The sequence below is a fragment of the Aythya ferina genome (assembly GCF_964211825.1).
Source record: "Aythya ferina genome assembly, chromosome: 6".
NCBI classification, from domain to species: domain Eukaryota; kingdom Metazoa; phylum Chordata; class Aves; order Anseriformes; family Anatidae; genus Aythya; species Aythya ferina.
The window spans coordinates 34427706-34446855 of record NC_140303.1 but is presented as its reverse complement, the minus strand read 5'-3'; the positions used below and the strand labels follow the sequence as shown (position 1 = coordinate 34446855).

The following is a 19150-nucleotide window of genomic DNA, read 5'->3' as shown; positions in this document are numbered from 1 at the left end:
GCCCCACGTGGCGCTGGCACTGTGGGGCTGGTGGCATGCGAGGCATTCTCTTGGCATGCCGTGGGCCACGTGCAGCCTCACCTGGCCGGCACGGCGCCAGGCAGGGCTCGGTAACACGATCAGCCCGTACCCTCCTGGGCAAACACAGGACGAGGAGCAGCAGCGAGAGCACTGCCAGGCAGGGCAGGAGCAGGGCTCGTGGCGTGGGCACGCTGCGAGGCGAAGGGGGCTGCGGTGCCGAAAAAATACCCCGGTGGGTCCCTCCTCACCCAGCCCTGGCAGCGAGGACGAAACAGGGTGGTGGCGAAGCATTAACGTGGCCTGGTGAGCGCCGGGGCGGGAGCCTCTAAATCTGTCAGCTGCAGCTTTAGAGCTGGAAATTCCCTCCTGGCCCGGGGAGAGGGGAGGCACGCGGGGCGCCCGGGAACTCCCGGCCATGCGCGTAGGAGCACACGGGTGCGTGTGAGGGTGCGTGCCAAGGCGCCTGTGCGTGCAGGCAGCTCCGTGTGTGTGTGTGTGTGTGTGTGTGTGTGTGCACGCTCAGGTAACACGCTGCTGCATGTTCACTGCTCGCCGTGGGCTTTTGATCTCGTGTGAACGCCCCCCCCCCGCCGCGTGCGTGAGCCCCTCGTGGGTGTGCAAGCAGTTTTCCCCACGTGTCTTCGTGCACGTCTGTTCATGTACGTGGGACGAATCGTCAGGGTGCTTGGCGGTGACCCTGTCCCCCTGCGTGCCTGTGTGCAAGCGTGTTGGTTTGTCTTGCTCTGCTCTGCCCCTGCAGCATCCCAGGCTGTGGGCAGCTGTGCCAGGGGATGCTGAATCTCCCCGGGAGATGTCGGAGCGCAGGGGCTGTGCCTGGGGCTGGGGGCAATGTTTCCTGCTCCATCCCAGCCACGGCCTTCAGTCAGCTCCTTCGCTGGGCCCTGCCCCAGTTTCCCCACCCTGGGCTGGTGCTGGCTCACGGCTAAAGCCTGGGCAAGGCAGGTAATTCTGCGAGCGGGGGCTCTGACCTGTGTGGCCTCCGTGCCGTTGCCAAAATTACAGCTCCCGGAGGCTGGAAACCACGAAAGCCAAAAACGCGGAGGAAAAGAAGCTGGAAAATGGAGTGAGGGCAGGGACAAGGAGACAGACACACGGCCACCGATTGTGGGGTGACTCCTCGGCACCCCCAGCACATCTCCAAGCACCCTGCCCGGCTTTAGGGGGGACACCAACTGGGGGCACCACTCCCTCTGGCACTAAGCTGGCAGAGCCAGACCCATGCCCTGGGACCCCCTCATTTCCCCAGCCCCCCCCCAGATTCCTAGAAGTCCCCTATCTCTCCAGACCCTTCGGACCCTTTGGAGACACCCCCAGACCCCCGGAGCCCCCCCGGGAGCCCGCAGCATCCCCTGGGTCGCCGTGGCAACGCGGGATGCGGGACGGGGCCGCTGTGCGCAGCGCCCCGAGGCCGCCAGGGGGAGCCGGGACCGGTCCGGGGGGGTCCGGGGGGGGCTTGGGGAGGGCGTGGGGGGGAGCCGGGGGGCGTCCCGGGGTGTCCACGGGGGGTACCTACACGTGTGGGGGGCACAGCGTGTGCACGGGGGTGATTTGTGCCACGGTGCACGGAGAGATGCTGGGGGGGGTGTGTGTGGGGGTGCAGCCCGGATCCTGGGGCTTGGGCAGAAGCTACCAAGGGAAAAAGGGAAGTTTATAAAATTTGGGTCAAAAAAAAAAAATAAACCCCCGAAGTCTGTAATGTGAATGGCTTCATTTTTTTTTATTATTTTATTTTATTTTATTTTTATTTTTGTTTCAATGGGAAGAGCACGATTTCCCCTTCAATCGCTCGGGTTGAAAACAGCCGGACAGATTAATTCAAGCAAACTCAGGGAAAAAAAAAATCCCTCTGGACCGAGACCAAAAATAGATATTTTTTTTTTCTTTTTCCAAAAAAAGAAGCTTTTTAGGAAAGTTTGGACCAACACAGATAGGCCCACGTGGGGGAGGCTGAGAAACCCGGAGAGCAGCTGAGCCAAGGGAAAACTCGGAGGGCAGCACCCGAAACCACCCGAAACCTCCAGCAAGTTGTGGCCAGGGCTCCTGCCGTGCCCCCCCCGCCCTCCCACCCCCTGCTCCAGGCTTTGCTTTTCCCCAGGGAGCCGCCCTGCTCTGTCCCTGCTCCCGCCAGCCACAGGGACAGATGTCACCCGTGGGGTCCCATCCGTGCTGAGCCACCCACCGTGTCCCAGCGCTCCGTGTCCTCACCCCGGCTGGGGACCAGCACCTTCCACCCACCCTGGGGACCCTCACCCTGCCCTGGCGGGGGCACCTGGAGCACTGATGTGCTTGGCCAGTCCCTATCTGGCCACCTCCCTGCCACCCCCAGCTCCTGGCGTGGCCCCAGGCTGGGCGCCGTCCCACCGGTCCCCATGGGGACTGTTTGGGGACACTCACAGCAATGTCCCCAAATCTCCCCATCCTTGCACCTCGCTGGGGGAAGGCAGGAGACAACCTGCCGGGTGGGAGCGAGGAAAAGAAAAAGATGTGGGTCTGACGCTGTTGAGCATCTCCAGCTGCCTCCATCCCCTGCCAGCTGCCGGGAGGAGGAGCGGAGGAGCTCCTGGGGATCCCCACGAGGATGCTCCTGGGGAGAGACGGCCGCCTCCTGCTCCTCCGCCCCGACGCGAGGGGCAGCGTGGCCGTGGCAGGGTGCAGGAGCTGGGCACGCACCCGCCGCCCCGTTCCTCGCCAGCTCCCCAGCCCGGGGCAGCCAGGAAGACAGGCCGGGCCGGCCGGGTGGCCGGGCGGTGCGCTCCTGAGTCACGGCGAGCAGACTCGGGCAGGTCGCCGGCCGCGTGCCAGCGGGAGGGCAGCGGTGCTGGGGGCTCCTCTGCCGCCGCTGAGTAACCCCCCACCCCGCCCCGAGCCCTGACTCACTCGTGGCCGTGGCTCCGGTCCCGTGGGTGCTGGGGAGATGGGGAATGCTGAGCCACATGGGCTCCTTCCTCGCCATCCTCCTCCTCCTCCTCCCAGCGGGGCGGCGGGGTCCGTTGCACGGTGTGGGGCAGCAGCCGTGCCCTCCTGGTGGTGTCAGGCTGGGTGTTTGTCCCGCTGGTGCTCCATCCCTGCCCGTCCTCCAGCTGCACCATGCTCCTGGTGCTTCTCCTGCACCTCTATCTGAGCTGGCAGAGCTGCCTCGTCCTCCCACACCACCGGGAGGCTGCCCTCGGACGTCCCAGAGCCCCAGAGAGGTGACCCAGCGCTCCAAAGAGTGCCTGGAAGAACCTCCCTGGAGGTGCTCAAGGCCAGGCTGGAAGCAGTGATGTTTTTAGGGGCTGCAGGAGGGTGCCAGCGTCCCCCCTCCAGTTTGCCTTGGGACTTGTTTGTGTGCACGATCCCCCGCAGGAGCACACAGACATCTGGAACCAGGAACCAGGTGCTGGGATCCCCAGAGCTGCAGGAGCCCTGCTGCCACTGGGGGAGCCCCAAGGGGAGTTCCCCGGCCCCAAGGGCATCACGCTTGGTCCATATGGACCAGGGTGCTGCCTGTGCTGGGGTCTGGGGAGAAAAGGAGCACAGGAACGGGGTCTTGGCAGGAGCAGTGACCCCGTTTTAGAGCCCAGTGTGCGTCGCCACCACCCCAAGCCCCTTGGTGTGCTCTGTCCAGCACAGACATCACGCCTGCCATCAGCCAGCCTGCAGCAAGGGGACTGCATCCTGGCGTGGGACGTGGTGGCTGGGGACACCGGGGAGCTGGGAGAGGGCGTGGGGACAAGGATGCTGGAGCTGGGTCCCGGCTGCTCTCCTAGGAAGGTTTGTGGGGACACTGAGGCACGGGGCACTCCAACCTGCCAGCCCCGTGCACGTCCCCTGCCACCCCGTGCACACCCCACCACATCTCCTCCTGTGCACACCCCACACCGTGCACACACTCGCTCCGTGCCCCACGGATTTAACTTCTGCCATGCACGCTCACCCCACACCCTAAATACCCATCCCACACCCACCTGGCCCGTGCACGCTGACCACTTACCCCGTGCCCTGTGCACACTCCCCACGCTCCTTACACACTCCCTCGCCCCTTGCACGCTCACCCCAAGCCCCGTGCACACTCACCCCGCTGTCACCTGACACTCGGTGCGCTCGCAGCCCCACTGCTCACACTTTCTCCACACACCCCCCACTGTGCACACCCCCTCCCCACGCACCTTGCGCACCCCCCGTGCCGTGCACACTCATTCCGCGTGGACTCTCCCCCACGCCGTGCACTCACACTTTCCACACACACTCCCCCCGTGCCCTGCGCATCCCCCCCACGTGCTGCACACCCCCAAGTGCCGCACCACTCCCCCCTACTCACAAAAACCACACGCTGACCCCCCCCCACACACCCCCCCCATCCCGCTGCGCACTCACCTGCACTTTTTGCACACCCCCTCGTGCACGCTCCCCCCGCAGCCGATACCCTCGCCCCAAAACCGGGCTCTCCACGCGCTCCCGCACCCCGTACCCCCCCAAATCTCCGTGCGCCCCCCCCTCCCCAGGCTGCGCGCAGCACCCCGGCTCCAAACCACCCCGCGCCGCGCACTCGCCCCACTCCACGCGTGCTCCGCGCTCCCCCTGCCCACTCGCCCCCCTCCGCGCTCCATCCCCACGCCCCCCGCTCCCCTCGCACCCCCTCCCCGCGCCCCCTACTCCCTCCCACGCCCCCCCCACGCCCTCGGTTCCCACTCCGCGCGCCCTGCCCGGCTCCCCAGCGCTCCCCCGCCGCCCGTGCCCGCTCCCCACGCCCGCCGCTCGCCCCCCCCGGCCGCTCCCTCCCCGGCAGCCTGCGTGCGACACGCCGCCTCCCCGCCCCGCTGCCACCCTCTCTGCCCCGTCCTTCCCCCGCGGGCTCCTGTCTGGACGTGTCGGGACTCGGGCTCCGGGCGCTGAGTAATGCTCGGCGCAGCGCGATCCCAGCCAGAGCCGCCGCCGCCGCCGCTCCGCGCCCAGCGCTCCCGGGGCGCTCCGGCCGCGACCCTGCCCGCTCCGCCGGCCACCCGGCGACACCGGCGGGGGGCGGCGGGGGGCCCGCGGCTCCCCATGTGCCTGCGGGCCCCGCGGGAGCCGCAGCGCCCCTCGGCCGGCCAGCCCCCCCCCGACACCCCCCGGGCGCCCTGCCCACGCCCGCCGCGGCCCCGGAGCCCCCGGGCGCCCTGGGGAGCGGCGGGGGAGCGCGCCCCGAGGGCCGAGGGCCCCCCCGGCCCCCCGGCCCGTCCGGCCATGGGGGGCTGAGCCGGGGGGGCGCGGAGCTTGGCGAGGCGGCGGCGGAGGGCAGGGAGCCCGGGGGGGGCGCGCAGCCCTCGGAGGGCGCTGGGGCGGCGGGAGGCGGCGGGGGGGGCATCCCGGGAGGATGGCAGAGCCGCCCCGGCGAGCCGAGCCCCGGCGCGCAGGGAGCCAGTGAGAGGGAGGAGAGGGGAAAACACAAACAAGCAAACAACCCACAACAAACAAAGCGGGCAGAGAGCAGCGCCGAGCCCCGCCGCCCCTGCCCCAAAGGCGCCCGCCCGCCCGCAGCCCGCACAGCCGCTGCCCCAGCGAAGATGCGCCCGGCCCTGGCCCACGGACTCTGCTCGCTGCTGCTCAGCCTCTGGGTACCCAGGTAGGACCTGCGCCCCCCCCCCTCCCCACCTCCCGCAGCCCCGCGGCCCCCCAAACCCTCGGCGCCCCGTTCCTCCGGGGAGCCGCTGCGCGCAGCCCCGCAGCGGGGGCGGGCGGCCGAGGGGGCTCCGCGGGGTCCCTCTCTCCCCGGCACGGCTCCCCCCGGTCCCCCCCGACCCCCCGGTGGCCCCTCACGGCCGGCTCCCCGCGCTCGGGGCGCTGTCAGGGCCGCCGTCGTCCCCCCCCCCCCCAGTTTTGCTGCTCCCCCCTCTTTTCCCCGCCGGGATGCGCGGCTCCCCAAAACGCGGAGCTTTGCGCTTTCCTCCCCGGCCGGAGCCACCCCGGCGCGGCCCGGCCTGCCTCAGTTTCCCCGCTGTGCCCGGAGGAGGCCTGGGGATGCGGGAGCAGCGCCCGGTGCCGCTGCAGCAGCGGGGGGGGGGGGAGCGCAGCCCCCAGCCCCGGCACCCCGCAGCCGGGATCCAGCAGCATCCCCCCATCCCTGGCTCTGCCGAGCCCGAAGGCCTCCTAGGGGGGGTTGGGGGGCAGGTGGGGGCCTCCTGGTTCCCAGAAATCGCCCCCCCACCTCCTTCACTCACCACCCCCGGCCGTCTCCATCTCCCCCGGGTGACTGGGAGCTCCCCTCTGCCTGCTCCGAAACTTGTGCGCCGCAGGCAGCCAGGGGTTAACCGTGGTGCTGAGAAAAGGGGGGGGGGGTGTGGGGGTCCCCCCGCCCTTCCCCCTCCCTCCAGCCCCCTTTAAATATAATTTGTTAACGTTGGGACTTGTATTAATTAAAGCGGCAGCCGCTGCAGCCTGTGACCTGGGGGCTTGTCACCGTGAAATCAAGTTTAAATCCAGATTTCAAGGGGGGGAGAGAGAGAGCTGGGGGGGGGGGGGAGAGCGCCGCGTCCTCCTAGGGACGGTGACAGTGACAGCCCCGTGCGGGTCCCCTGAGCCCTGGGAGGAGCGAGAGGCAGCAGGACCTGCCCTCTGCTCCCCGGGCCCTGGGTGAGGGCCCCTGCCTCAGTTTCCCTGCCGTGCAACGGGGACAGCGACCGCATTACCCCCCCGTTTTCCCCCTCGGGATGCTGGTGGGTGAGGGTGGCAGGCGCTGGGGCTGGCTGAGGACAGGCAGGGGACGAGGTCACCGCAGCGCTCGGGGTGGGAGCTTGTGGTGGCCTTGGGGTGGCTGCAGGGCTGCTGCCCATCCGCTGGCAGCCAGGGCTTGGGGCGAGGAGCAGAGGATTCCCCTCGCGGGCAGGGGCTTTGGAGGGTTGTGCTCCCCCTCTGCCCTTCTTCTTCGTCTCCCTCTCCCCCCGTCGCAGTCCCCGTGGATTCGCGCTGTGGCAGCCGCGCAGCTCGCCCCATGGCAGTGGTGGGATGGGTATGAAGGCACTTGGGAAGCTGGAGACGGCAGCAGCGTGACGCTGACAGCTCCCTTCCCCCCCCAGCAAGCTGTAATTCAGCGGGGATGCTGGGGCTGAGCCCTTCCTCCAGGGCTCAGAGGCAGCCCCTGTCCCCTGAGCTGCTTCTCTCCACGTACCTGCAGCAGGAGCTGGGGGAGCAGAGCGGGAGCAATCCTTCTCCCCGGGGCCTGGCTGCTCCAGCAGGGAGCTGCAGTCCCTCCTCCAGCATCCTCCTCCGAGCCTCCCTTCCCGGATCGAGGCTCGAAGGGCTCCTGTGCCCTGCTCCTGCTGGCACCCAGCTCCTGGGGAAGAGGGAGCCCTGCCCGGGGGAGAGCTTCCCGCGGGGATGGAGCTGTCCTGAGCGAGGAGAGGGGCAGTGCTCAGCCCCTGGCGGACCCTGCTGCAAGGTGCAGGATGCTCCTCGGCACCCCGCTGCCTGCCGCTCGCTCTGCGTGGGCTCTGTGGGTGCCAGGGGCCCCCAGGCTGTGCCCTGGAGTGGGGCAACTCTTTTCCCTCATCCGTCTCCCTCCTCACACCTGCTTGTCCTGCCTGCCCCTCTCTTACCTCCAGCCATGTCCCTGAACGTGCTTTCTCCATCTCCCCACGCTCCATCCACCTCCCTTCTCCCCAGACAGCACCTCTGCTTGTATAAGGACCCCCAAACGAAGTCTCCTCTTGCCCCCATCCACCTGCCAGCCTCCTGCTCCTGGCGGTGACAGCACCACAGCCACGGGGCTGTGCCTGTGGATGGATCTGGGAGCGTTCAGCAGGGTGCTGAGCTCCGAATTTCCCAGCTGAGCTGCTGGGAAAAGGACGGTCCCTCTGCTTCCCCCCTCTCCTCCAGGAGACACAGATCTGCCGGCAGCAGGGACGGAGCCCGAGGGTTTCCCAGCCTCTGCAGCATCCGCTGGGCTCACGGCTTTCCCTTTTCCCCCAAAGCTCCTGCTCCAATGAGATCCTGGGCCTGAAGCTGCCGTCGGAGCCGGTGCTGAACGCCAACACGGTGTGCCTGACGCTGCCGGGGCTGACGCGGCGGCAGCTGGAGGTGTGCGTGCGCCACCCCGACGTGACGGCCTCGGCCATCCAGGGCATCCAGATCGCCATCCACGAGTGCCAGCACCAGTTCCGGGACCAGCGCTGGAACTGCTCCAGCCTCGAGACCAAGAACAAGATCCCCTACGAGAGCATCATCTTCAGCAGAGGTAAGGCACCCCTCCTCTTCCTCCTCCTCCGCCCAGACTCCACTCTCGGGGGCCCACATCGGCTCCCAGTGAGCACAGCTCCTTCCTGGAGCAGGGCACTGGGACAGGTCTTCAGCATCCCCATGGGTGAAGGCAGAAAGAGCTGGATCCTAAAACCCTTAGGATCTGCCAGACCGAGCAGCAGCAAATTGGGCTCTTCCCCGTGCACCTTTTTTCTGGCCCTTGTCCTGATCTACGTGCCCATGCCCAGCTTCTCCTGAGACTCCTCCGAGGTCCCACCGCTTTCCAAAATCTTCCCCCCGCGTGCTGTAGGCTGGTGGTGCCATGGGGAGCCCCAGGGAGCACCTTGGGGTGGGTGTGAAGGTGTGTGCCGTGCTCTGGGGTTCGGTTTGGTGGATGCACCGCGCGTCCTGGCTCCTTCCTGCTCTGGTGCTGGATTTTGGGGATGGTGTCTGAGCGCATCACGGCGAGCAGAAGCACAACGGGCCGTAGGTCGGTGAGCACATCGCCCTGCTGTCCTGCCTTCGTGTTGGCTCCCCCGGCAAGCAGGTGTCAGCCCTCTGAAGGGACGCACGGGCAGGGTAGGGGGATGGCTGGAGAGGGCACGCAGCAGCCTGTGGGTGCCGGGAAGCCCCTCACATCCAGGGCAGAGGGGCAGGGGATGCTGCCTGCGGGCAGGTGCGGGTGCCTGGAGGAGCAGCACCGAGCGTAGGGCCTGGCAGGGAGGGTGGGGACCGTCAGCCCTGATAAGCATCGTGGTATTTCCAGTCTCCTCGGGCAGCGGGAGACACCAGCTCGCTGTCTCAAGCCACCCCCAGAGCCGGGCGAGATGCTCCAGCAGCAGCAGGGTGCAAAGCCCAGCGGGGAAGGAGCTGCCCCAAGGTCCTCAGCCCCAGGGCGCCAGGCACCGTGGGGATGTCCCCCTCCCCGCACAGCTCTGTGCACGAAGAGGGGAGCCATTAGAGCAGGGATGCAGCTGGGAGGAGAGGCGAAGCGAGGGGTGCAGGCTCCGTGCCACACGCGCTGATGCATCTGGTCCCCGGGGTCCGGGTCTCCGCTCCGCGCCCTGCCCCATCCTTGGCGTGCCTGGGAACGCGGCGTGCTGGCAGGATCGTGGTTTGTAACCCGAAGTGACAGACCCCTTTAATCTTTCATTCCTTTTCCCACTTCTTCTGCCATCAGTTCAGCCGTGCGTGAACCTCACTTTAAATTATTTGTAGCTGCTTTCTCCCTCCCTCCATCTCTCCCTCTCTCCCTCTCTCCCTGCTCTGCTCAGCTCCCACCTCCGCCCCGTCCCCCCGCACCCCACACGTCTCCCCCAGCGAGGTGGCAGCATCCCAGCTTCTGCCCCGCATCCAGGCACGCAGCAGAGCCCACAAGGCAGATCCCAGCAGCTCGATGCAAGCCCTGGGGAGCCAGGGAGGAGCAGGGAGGCTTCAAACCAGACCTGGTGGGAGTCTGAAGGGGGTTTCTGGGCAGAAGAGCTGAGGAGAGGGATGCTGATGGGCTCCAGGGGTGGATGGAAAGGGATGGAGCGGTGCTGTGGGTTCCCCTGGTATCCAGGGGCTGTCAGGAGTTGGCTGGGCAGGACTGTGCCTGGCTGCGTGCCCAAAACCCACTGCGGGTGGCAAAGGGGTGCTGAGCCCTTGTCCTGGCCCTGCACTTGCAAGTGGACCCGTGGTGGGGTGTGCTGCTGGGGGGGCTGCGGGGTGCAGCCCTGAGGGGTGCTGTGGGGTGCAGAAGGTCCCTGTGCCCATGGCTCATCCCAACCCCGTTTATCTGTGGCTGGGCTGTCCTGGAGCGCAGCATCCCTCCGGTTCCTTCTGCAGGGTTTGGAGGCAGGGTGAGGTTTGCCAGCCTGTGCCCTCCTCAGAAAGCCTCCCGGCTGCTGTGGGTCTGTGGGGGCCCGGCCAAAGCCTGGCGAGGAGAGGGGGAACTCCCTGGAGGCCGGCGGGGCCGGGTGCCTGGTGCTGTTAGGGCCATCCCGAGGGCTGCTGCCGAGCACAGGACCCCGGCGCCCAGCTCTGCAGAGCCCCAGCCAAGCTCTGGCGCCCGCAGACCGCAGCTCCCAGCCCAGCACAGCTGCAGCTGGGATCCTGGCAGGGATTTTCAGTGCCCCCAGGCGAGCTGCGGGCTTTGCCCACCCGGCCCCGAAGCGCACACGCACGCGCGCGCTCACGCAGGTGCTTCGGGTGCTCAGCTGCAGCCCTGCGGGTGCCCGCAGCCCCCGGCCGTGCCCCCCGGGTGCACGGGCACAAAGCGGTGCCCTCGGGGAGCGGGCAGCATCCCCGGAGGCGCAGGGCTGAGCCCAGCTCCCCGCAGCCCGAGGAGCAGCTCCAGCTCCCGGCCCGCAGCGCCGTGGGCGGACGGGGAGCCGCGTGCTCGCAGCGAGGGCTCCAGGCTGTCCCCGGCACGCTCGGGAGGTGCAGGGAGGGCAAGTCGCGATCTGCAGGGAGCCGTTTAGTGCCTGGCGCGGGGCCAGAGCCTGGCAGGTTCACCTGCAGTTTAATTAGGGCGAGGGGAGGGGAGGGGAGGGGAGGGAGCGGGGCTGGGGGAGAGGCGGCGTGTCGGGACCGGCTGGCTCTCGCGGGAGAAGCGCTCCTCCGCCTCGCCAGCCAGCGGGGACAGGGGCCTGGCAGCCACCCTGGGCATCCCCGGGGTACCCTACGGTGCCCCCGGACCAGGCAGCAAGAGTGCAGAGCAGGATACTTCCCACAGCCCCTCTCGCATCTCCTGCAGCTACAACCTCCTCTGTACTCTCCAGAGGGACCTGGTGACTCGGGCATCACCACCAAGGCCTTAGGAGCCTTGGGCAGCTGGTCCCTCTCTCCAAAGGGCTCGGGGAGCAGCTGATGCTCACCGTGCTTGGCTGAGGTTCCTGGAACATCCCACCCTTGCCGAGACCGCGATGCTCACGGTTGTCACCTGCAGCCACCTCGCTCTCTGCTTTGCTGCATCCTCCAGGTTCTGGCATGGCCTGGGCAGAGCTGGTCCTGGGCTCAGAAACGCGTTGGCTCCACGGCTGCCGAGGGAAGGGGGCTCCAGGGACGTGCACCCATGCGTTGTCCATCAGCTCACGCGTGGCTGGAGAGCAGCAGGGGAAGAAGAAGGGCTGGGGCTTGGCCACAAGGGGTTCCCAGCCACGGAGGGCACCAAAGCAACTTGGCCTCCTCACCAGCAAGGAGACGGGCTTGCTAGACACCGTGGGTGGGGTAGAGCTTCTGTCTGGGCTCCAGGAGGGATTTGAAGGAGATGCCGCATGGGAAATTATTAGTTAGGCTGGGGAAACGGGTGAGAAAGAGGCTAACGGAAAGGCAGGGCTGGAGAGGAGAGCGTGGCGCCCCGTGGAGGGTTTTGCTCCTGCCATCCCTGGGCACGGGCTGGGAGAGCAGCCGGGGACAGCGAGCGGGTGGCAGCAGCGGGATGCAGAGCTGATAGGGTGATGTATGGGGTTTGGGGGTGCCGGGGGCTCGTTCTCCATCCTGTGCTGCACGCCCGAGGGGTGAAGTGCCCAGATTTGGGCTCTGCTTCTCGGGGAAGCTTGCAGGGAGGTGGCGCAGGCTGGTGGAGAGGGGAAGATGAGGTCCTTGTAGTAAAGACAAGCTGCTGCTGTGCATCACGAGCTTCTCTGGCTGGATGTGGAGATGCTCCCCGGCCAGGGATGGGGCTGAGAGGGGCTGACCCAGCCCCTGTGGCGGGGGCTGATCGTGGCGTGGGTGTGTTGCCACCCCCGGGGAGGCTGCACAGCATGCGCACCAGCTGCCCCATTACCTGCCCAGCGAAAAATGTTGTTCAACTTGTGCATTGGAAGAGACAGGCTCGGAGCAAGCTTGTCCGACACCGAGGGGAAGCTGGGAGAGGCTCCCGGTTGCTTTTAAGCAGCGCCTCGTTAATTTTTTAAACGCACCAGTGTCAAATTAGCACACAAAAGAGCAGCACGGCTTTAAATGCAGGTTTCCGAGATGCGTTTTCGTTTCCCTTTAATAAGATCATAGCGTTGGCTCAGCAGGCGGCAGGGAACCACGGAGGAGACATGCGTGCTGCCGAGCATCGCCCGCGCCAAGCGCGCCCGCCGGGGAGCCTTCGCTGGGAAAAGCCCCCCGAACCTCCTGAATGTTCAGCAAACCCAGGGCTGTCCAAGGTCTTTTTGTCCAAAGGAGGGAGAGGGGCTTGCAAAGCCCATCCGTTTATTTATTCACGTGGGAAGGCAGCGCAGAAAGTCTGTCCCTCCCTCCTTCCTTGCTCCTGGGCCGGTCAGGGCGCAGCGAAGCGAAGCGTGCTGGGGGCTCCCCGCCTGGCCCGGCACCAGCAGGAAGGAAAATAATAGTTAGCATTAAAACAACAACGTAAAGAGACGGTCCCAGGTAGGGGAGGCTGTGTCCCTGCACAGCAGCGAAGCCGAGCAGCCCTCAAGCAGCCCCTGCCCGCAGCCCCACGGGACCCGTCCCTGTCCCCGTCCGCCCCACCGGCTGCTAATGGCACTGGCGGGTGTCCTCGCTCCCCGGCGCTTAACGACAACCAGCTGCCGGCCCTGGCAGCCCACGGTGCGGTCGGGGATGTGCAATTTTTCCAGCGCCGTATCACATTTACAGGAGGTTTCAGCAGGAAGCAGCAGGGCTCAGGGCTCGGGGCTCGGGGAAGGAGCGGGCTGGCGCAGATGGATAGGGCAGGACGGGCAGTGCCGCACGCCCCGGGGCCATGATTTGGGGTCCTGGTGCTGTGCGTGGGGACCCACAGCTGGTGGGGAGTGCTGCTGCCCGCCTCAGCCAGGGACAAATCCTGCCTGCTGCTGTCTGGGCAGTGCTGTCGGCACAGCCGCCTGTTTGGGGAGGACGCCTGCACCCACTCTGTGCTGCCCAGCTGTGTGGGATCTATTCCTTCCAGAAATATTCCTCAGCCAATGTGCTTTGCTTTTCTTTTCCTTTCTTTCCTTTTCTTCCTTCCTTCCTTCCTTCCTTCCTTCCTTCCTTCCTTCCTTCCTTCCTTCCTTCCTTCCTTCCTTCCTTCCTTCCTTCCTTCCTTCCTTCCTTCCTTCCTTCTTTTTATACACTGGGGAGCTCAGATGTGATGGAAGGCGATAACTGCCTCTCCCACCAGCCCCAGATGCCACGATGGCATCTCCGCAGGGCGATGCGAGCACAGGTGACGGTCCTGCCGTCTGCACCCAGCACCGGGCAGGGCTGGCACCTGGTGCAGCGCTGTGCCCTGCTTGGCAATGGCACTCAGGGCACCCGGAGGGGTTTTGCTCGTGGTCCAGACAGAGCAGGAGCCCGGCCTGAGCCCCCTCTTTCTCCTTCCCCGCAGGTTTCCGGGAAAGCGCCTTCGCCTACGCCATCGCGGCGGCCGGCGTGGTGCACGCCGTCTCCAACGCCTGCGCCCTGGGCAAGCTGCAGGCTTGCGGCTGCGACCAGAAGCGGCGGGGCGACGAGGAGGCTTTTCGCCGCAAGCTGCACCGGCTCCAGCTGGAGGCCATGAACCGCGGCAAGGGCATGGTGCACGGCGTGCACATGGAGCACATGCCGGCCGAGACCCCCGGCCTCCAGGACTCCTGGGAGTGGGGGGGGTGCAGCCCCGACGTGGACTATGGGGAGAAGTTTTCCAAGGATTTCCTCGACTCCCGGGAAACCTACCGGGACATCCACTCGCGCATGAGGCTGCACAACAACCGCGTGGGGCGGCAGGTGAGCGGCACCACTGGGGGGGACATGGGGACACCGGTGGGGACGGCATCCCTGGGACACGCACGGGAGGATGCAGGGGCTGGTGCTGGGGTGGCACGAGTGCGTGAAGCTGCTTGTCCCCAAGGCACCCCCAGTTTGTCCCGGGCAGTGCAGCAGGATGGATGGGGCACGGTGAGGCTGGGCTGAGCCGGGCAGCAGGCACCCAAGAAGGGTGGCATCCCCTGGGGAGCCGGGGTGGCGGCTGGCAGCCTTGTCCCCCAGCTCCGTGGGGACGCCCAGGCGAGCGGAGCTGCCTCCCCTCCGTTCTCATGATGTCAGGTCTCGTTAAAGGTGCTAATTAGTAGCTCTCTGTCTGGGAAGTGGTGTTTAAAAGCAGGAGGGGACCAGAAGCTGGCTGCGCTCCCCTGCCCAGCCGCGCTGCCAGCAGGTACAGGGGGGACCCCAGCAGCATGATGCTTGCTGTTCCCGGGTGCACAACGCCAAGGGAAACCCCAGAGATGGGGGATGTCACCACGCAGCGCCTTTAGGATCTGCTGTCCCAGGAAAGGAGCAGGTGCAGCAGCTCTGTGCGCTTCTCCTCTACCAGGGGCAAGCCCCGAGCATCCTCCCCGAGGTCCACGTGCCCCCCGAGGGTACCCTGCATGTTTGTAGGGCCGACGCGTGCCTGGCTCCCAGCTCGGACCCCGCAGTGCCCGGGGAGGTGACAAACCCAGCGACAGCCAGCCCTGGTGGCCCAGGGACGCGGGTTTCTGTAGTGTAGTGGTTATCACGTTCGCCTGACACGCGGAAGGTCCCTGGTTCGAAACCAGGCAGAAACATGCCCTTTTAAATCCAGCTCCGAAGCCGGGGAGGGGATGCAGAGCACAGCAGCATCCTCGTGGGCATCTCGCTGCCTTGCCTTTGCGCAGGAAGCCACTGGGGCAAGGAAAAAAAAAGCTCACACCCCCCCCAGTGTGAGGCTTCCCGTGCAAACTCAAGACCCCAGCACGCACGCAGGAGGCTTTGCGAGCCCTCCTCGCCCGCCAGATCAGAGAGCAAGAGGATGAAAGGCAGGGAGCCTGGAACTACCCATTACCCTCACAACAAAGGGCTCCGATAAAGCTCTTATGAGCGTGTCTGGGAGGAGCTGGGAATGTGTGAAAGAAAGCACCAGCGAGTTCAGGCATGTGCCGAACCCGGGTGTCTGTGAGATGGGAGAAGGACCTGGCTGGGCAGGGGTGTGCGAGGAGAGGTGGTGGCGAAGGCACTCCGGGGCCTGGCGGGGTCTTGCTCCCCAAGCAGGATGGAGAAGAGGCTGCCCACGGGCAGGGATGCTGCGGCGCAGGGGTTTGGGATGCCCGGTGCTGTGACGGCTTGGATGTTCCACGCTGGGTGATGGGGACACCAGCATCCCATCCCCTCCGTCCCAGCGGGGACCTTGCGGCACTCGATGTGGATTTCCCTGGTCCAGGCCCAGGAGGGGAGGCAGCAGAAGATGGGATCCCGATGCCAGGCAGCTGGTGTTCCCCGCCGGCACGCCCAGGGCACGGCGGAGAGGACGGGCAGCTCATTACCTGCGAGGTGGAGGCTGTTCCCGGCAGGAGACAGGGCTCTCAGCAGGATGAAAGCCAAACTCCAGCCCAGCCCAGACCTCTCTGCCGTGTGCCCCGAGCTCCAGGCGTGTTTCCCTGACCTGCCTTCATTAACATAAGTGCTTAGCAACGGGGAGATTTACTCAAAAACAAGCAAACAAGCAGCAAAAAAATACCCACCCCTACCGAAACAAGGCACTTCTTGCATTGCCCCCAACCAGGGAGGGGGTGAGAACAGGGGACCTGTGACAAGCACGAAGCCAGGAGGCCGGCAGGGACATCACGGGATGAAACCTCACGTGGGGCTGCGTGTCCCCCAGCCCCCGGGGGGCACCAGCCTGGGATTGCATTAGCACGTCTGGGCTGCTCTGCGCCAGCCCCAGCCCGGCTGAGGCACCCCGAGGGGTCCGGGGGTCTCCGTGGGAGGGGGTCTGCGGGAGCCCACACGAATGAGTGGGGCTGGGGGCAGGCAGTCCCACGGGGAATCCCTGTCCCTGCTCGCTGAGGCTGGGGCCGGGCAGGAAATTGTCTCCCAACCACCACAAAGCTGGTGGCGAAGCGCTTCAAAGCGCCTGCTGCCTTCAATCTCTCCGCGCTCTGTAATTTGGGGCTAATTTCCCTTATTACGTTGTTACTCTCGGGCAAAGGGGTGCGGAGGGGGAGGATGGGGACAGGCCTGCTGCCTTCCTCGCTGCTCTCAGGCACGGCTCGGAGGAGGTGCTCGGTCCCCAAGCCAGGCAGCCCTGTCCCCTGTGGGGTCAGAGCACAGGGTGGCACCAAGTGCAGCCCTCTGAAGCTGCTCTGTGCCCCTGGAGGTCGCTGGGCTTGAGCTCTTTGCCTTGGTGCAGCCAAAGCAGCATCCCTCGCATTTTTGGGTGACCCTTCAGCGCCTGCCCTGGATGCCAGCACCGTCCCCTCCTCCTGGCATAACCACCGTGGTCCCTCTCGCCCCTTTGTCGGCCACACTCCCAACCACAGCGCCGTCCCTCGCGGGGGCGGACGTGTGGCAATGGCCCTGCTGCAGCCTCCCAAAACCACAAGCTGGGACCGCAAGCATCTCCGGCTCCTGCTTGAAATTCACCTCCTGGTGTGCCGTGGTGATCCCACATGGCCCATACACCGGGATCTCCACGTCCCCCTCTCCATCACCCAGACACCGCACCCTCCCCGCTAACCCCTTTGCCTTCCCCTCCCCGCCCAGGTGGTGATGGACAACATGAGGAGGAAATGCAAGTGCCACGGCACCTCGGGGAGCTGCCAGCTGAAGACCTGCTGGCAGGTGACCCCCGAGTTCCGCCTCGTGGGGTCCCTGCTCAAGGACCGCTTCTACGGGGCCACCCTCATCCGGCCCCACAACCGCAACGCGGGGCAGCTGGAGCCGGGCCACGCTCGGCACCGCCGCCGCGCCGGCATCAGCGAGCTGGTCTACTTCGAGAAGTCGCCCGATTTCTGCGAGAGGGAGCCGGCCCTGGACTCCTTGGGCACCCAAGGGCGCCTGTGCAACAAGACCAGCCCGGGCATGGACAACTGCGAGAGCCTGTGCTGCGGCCGCGGGCACAACATCCTGCGGCAGACCCGCAGCGAGCGCTGCAACTGCAAGTTCCACTGGTGCTGCTTCGTGGCCTGCGAGGAGTGCCGCATCACCGAGTGGGTCAGCGTCTGCAAGTAGCCCCCTGCCCGCCCCGGGGTGCCAGGGACAAAGCGCGCCCGCCCCGGGGACTGGCGCTGGGGGGGTGATGGAGCCGCGGCGGCCGCTTCCCTCCGCTCCGGAGCCGGAGAGGAGATGCTCAGCACGAGGGCGGCCCGGCCCTCCGAAACCAGCACTTTGTCGTCACCCGGGGTGGGTGGGGGCTTCTTGTCACCCGGGGAGGGTGCCCACCCGGCCCCGCACCGAGGCACCGGGGCTGGCGGCCCCCGGAGCACACGGCCACGCTGTACAGAGCGCCGACACCAGCACCGCGCGGGGGGCGCAGGGTGGGCACTGGGGGGGCACCCGGTGGGACGGGGTGGGGTGGGGTGGGGACAGCGGGGCACGGGGTGGGAGGGTGGGGGGACGCACCAGCACCGTGCGCAGGTTCCTCCGGCCACGTTGCGCTCCCGGTGGGGTGGGGATGGAGGCTGGGCATCTATCGGGGGCTCAGCACCCCCCAGCTGGAGCTCGCCTCTGCCAGGACGGAGCTGTAGTGCAGGGGGGTGCTGTCGTGGCCGGAGGGGAGGGTGCCCGGGCTGTGCTGTGCGTGCCTGTGTTATTGTATGGTAAGTTATTTCCTGATTGTGAATAAAAGTGGATTGGAGACAGCGCTGGGTGTTTAGGGGCGCGGCGCCCTGCTCTCGGGGACCCTCTGGACTGCCCACCCCGGTGCGCAAAACCCTCACCCCATAGTGACCTTCATCCCAAAGTGACAGCCCTGGCAGCTGTCTGGGGACGGGCAGGAGGCCAAGCACACCCTGCACCCGCTCCAGCCCACGGGGATCCCTGCGTTTGGCCCCATGCCTGTGGCTGTGCCGCTGCCCCCTGCACCACTGGAGAGATGCTCGGGGCAGGGAGCAGGGAGAGGAGCAGGCAACCAGGCAGGGCCAGGCGCTGGGGGCTGAATTTGTCCCTCCCTGGTGGCTTTTGAGCCCCGTGCTGGTGGCAGGGGGGCACCCACCCGGCCATGGCAGCCCGCGGGGACCTGCAGTGAATCACGGCGCTGGTATCTGCCGGCTGATAACCTCCCCGCTCCTCCCACAGCTTCGTGCCCCTCGGGGCTATGCAAAAAATATAACAGAACAAGTGAAGAATTAAAAAAAAAAAAAAAAAGAAAAGAAAACAAAAAAAAGCAAAACACAAATCGAGGAGGAAAATAGCAGGCTGGGAGGAAGCAAGTGGCCCAGGTGCAGCGGGGAGGAGCCCTGCGCCCGTGTTTCATAACGCTCCTCTGGGCACCCGTGCAGCTGCTGTCCCCAGGCTGTGGGACAGCCGTGGTGGCACTGCCACAGCACGCCAGGAGAGCCCAGCTCCATGTCCTTGGGTGGGACGGTGCCTGTCCTTGCCATCCCAGACGTGATGGTGCCCAGGCTGGCTTTGCCCCTCGAGGAGGGACTGGCTGGATGAGGTCCTTGCCCCGGAGCTGGCTGCGTTTTGGGGGCTCAGGAGCAAAGGAGGGTGGTGGAGGTGATGGAGGTAAGCGTGGGAGCTCCTGGAGACCCACCCACGTGTGGCCATCTGGCCACCCCAGCTCCCTGCTCCTTCCCAGGCTGTCCCAGTCCCCGTGTCCCCAAGCTGTGCTCCCCAGGGCAGGGCGGTGGGGCTCTGCACATCCCTCGTGCTGCGGCGTTGTCCCTGGCAGCTGGCTCCAGCCCCAACGGGGCCACTTTGAGCATCCTGCAGAGGCAGCTGAGGGGCAGTGTGCTCTCCGGGTGCCCGGCTGCCCACTCCAAACCCTCCTTTCCGGGGGTCTGCAGGCAGTGTGCTCGGGGTGCAGGCGGCTCCAAGGCACGGGCTGCCTGCTCACAGCAGCTCCTCTGCTGGCGGGGCCAGCTGGCTCCCAGCACAAACCAATATTCGGGATCCGCTCTGCGGCTTCCCTTGCTGAGTGTCTGCGAGCCGCAGGCAAGGCAGCAGAGAGAGCCTGTGGTTGCAGGGACAGTGTCCTTATGCTTTGCTAACTGGTAACCAGCCT

The 19150-nt window shown here is 66.5% G+C and overlaps 1 protein-coding gene across 1 annotated transcript; it reads left to right on the top strand.

Annotated features, from left to right (window-relative positions):
* Window positions 1-4951: 4951 nt before the first annotated feature.
* Window positions 4952-17404, top strand: WNT10A (Wnt family member 10A). The gene is made up of 4 exons (XM_084523701.1): window positions 4952-5626; window positions 7971-8233; window positions 13538-13914; window positions 16687-17404. Exons 1-4 carry the CDS (start codon window positions 5568-5570, stop codon window positions 17152-17154), a joined length of 1167 nt encoding a protein of 388 aa, XP_084379827.1. The 5' UTR covers window positions 4952-5567; the 3' UTR covers window positions 17155-17404.
* The last annotated feature ends 1746 nt before the right edge of the window (window positions 17405-19150 follow it).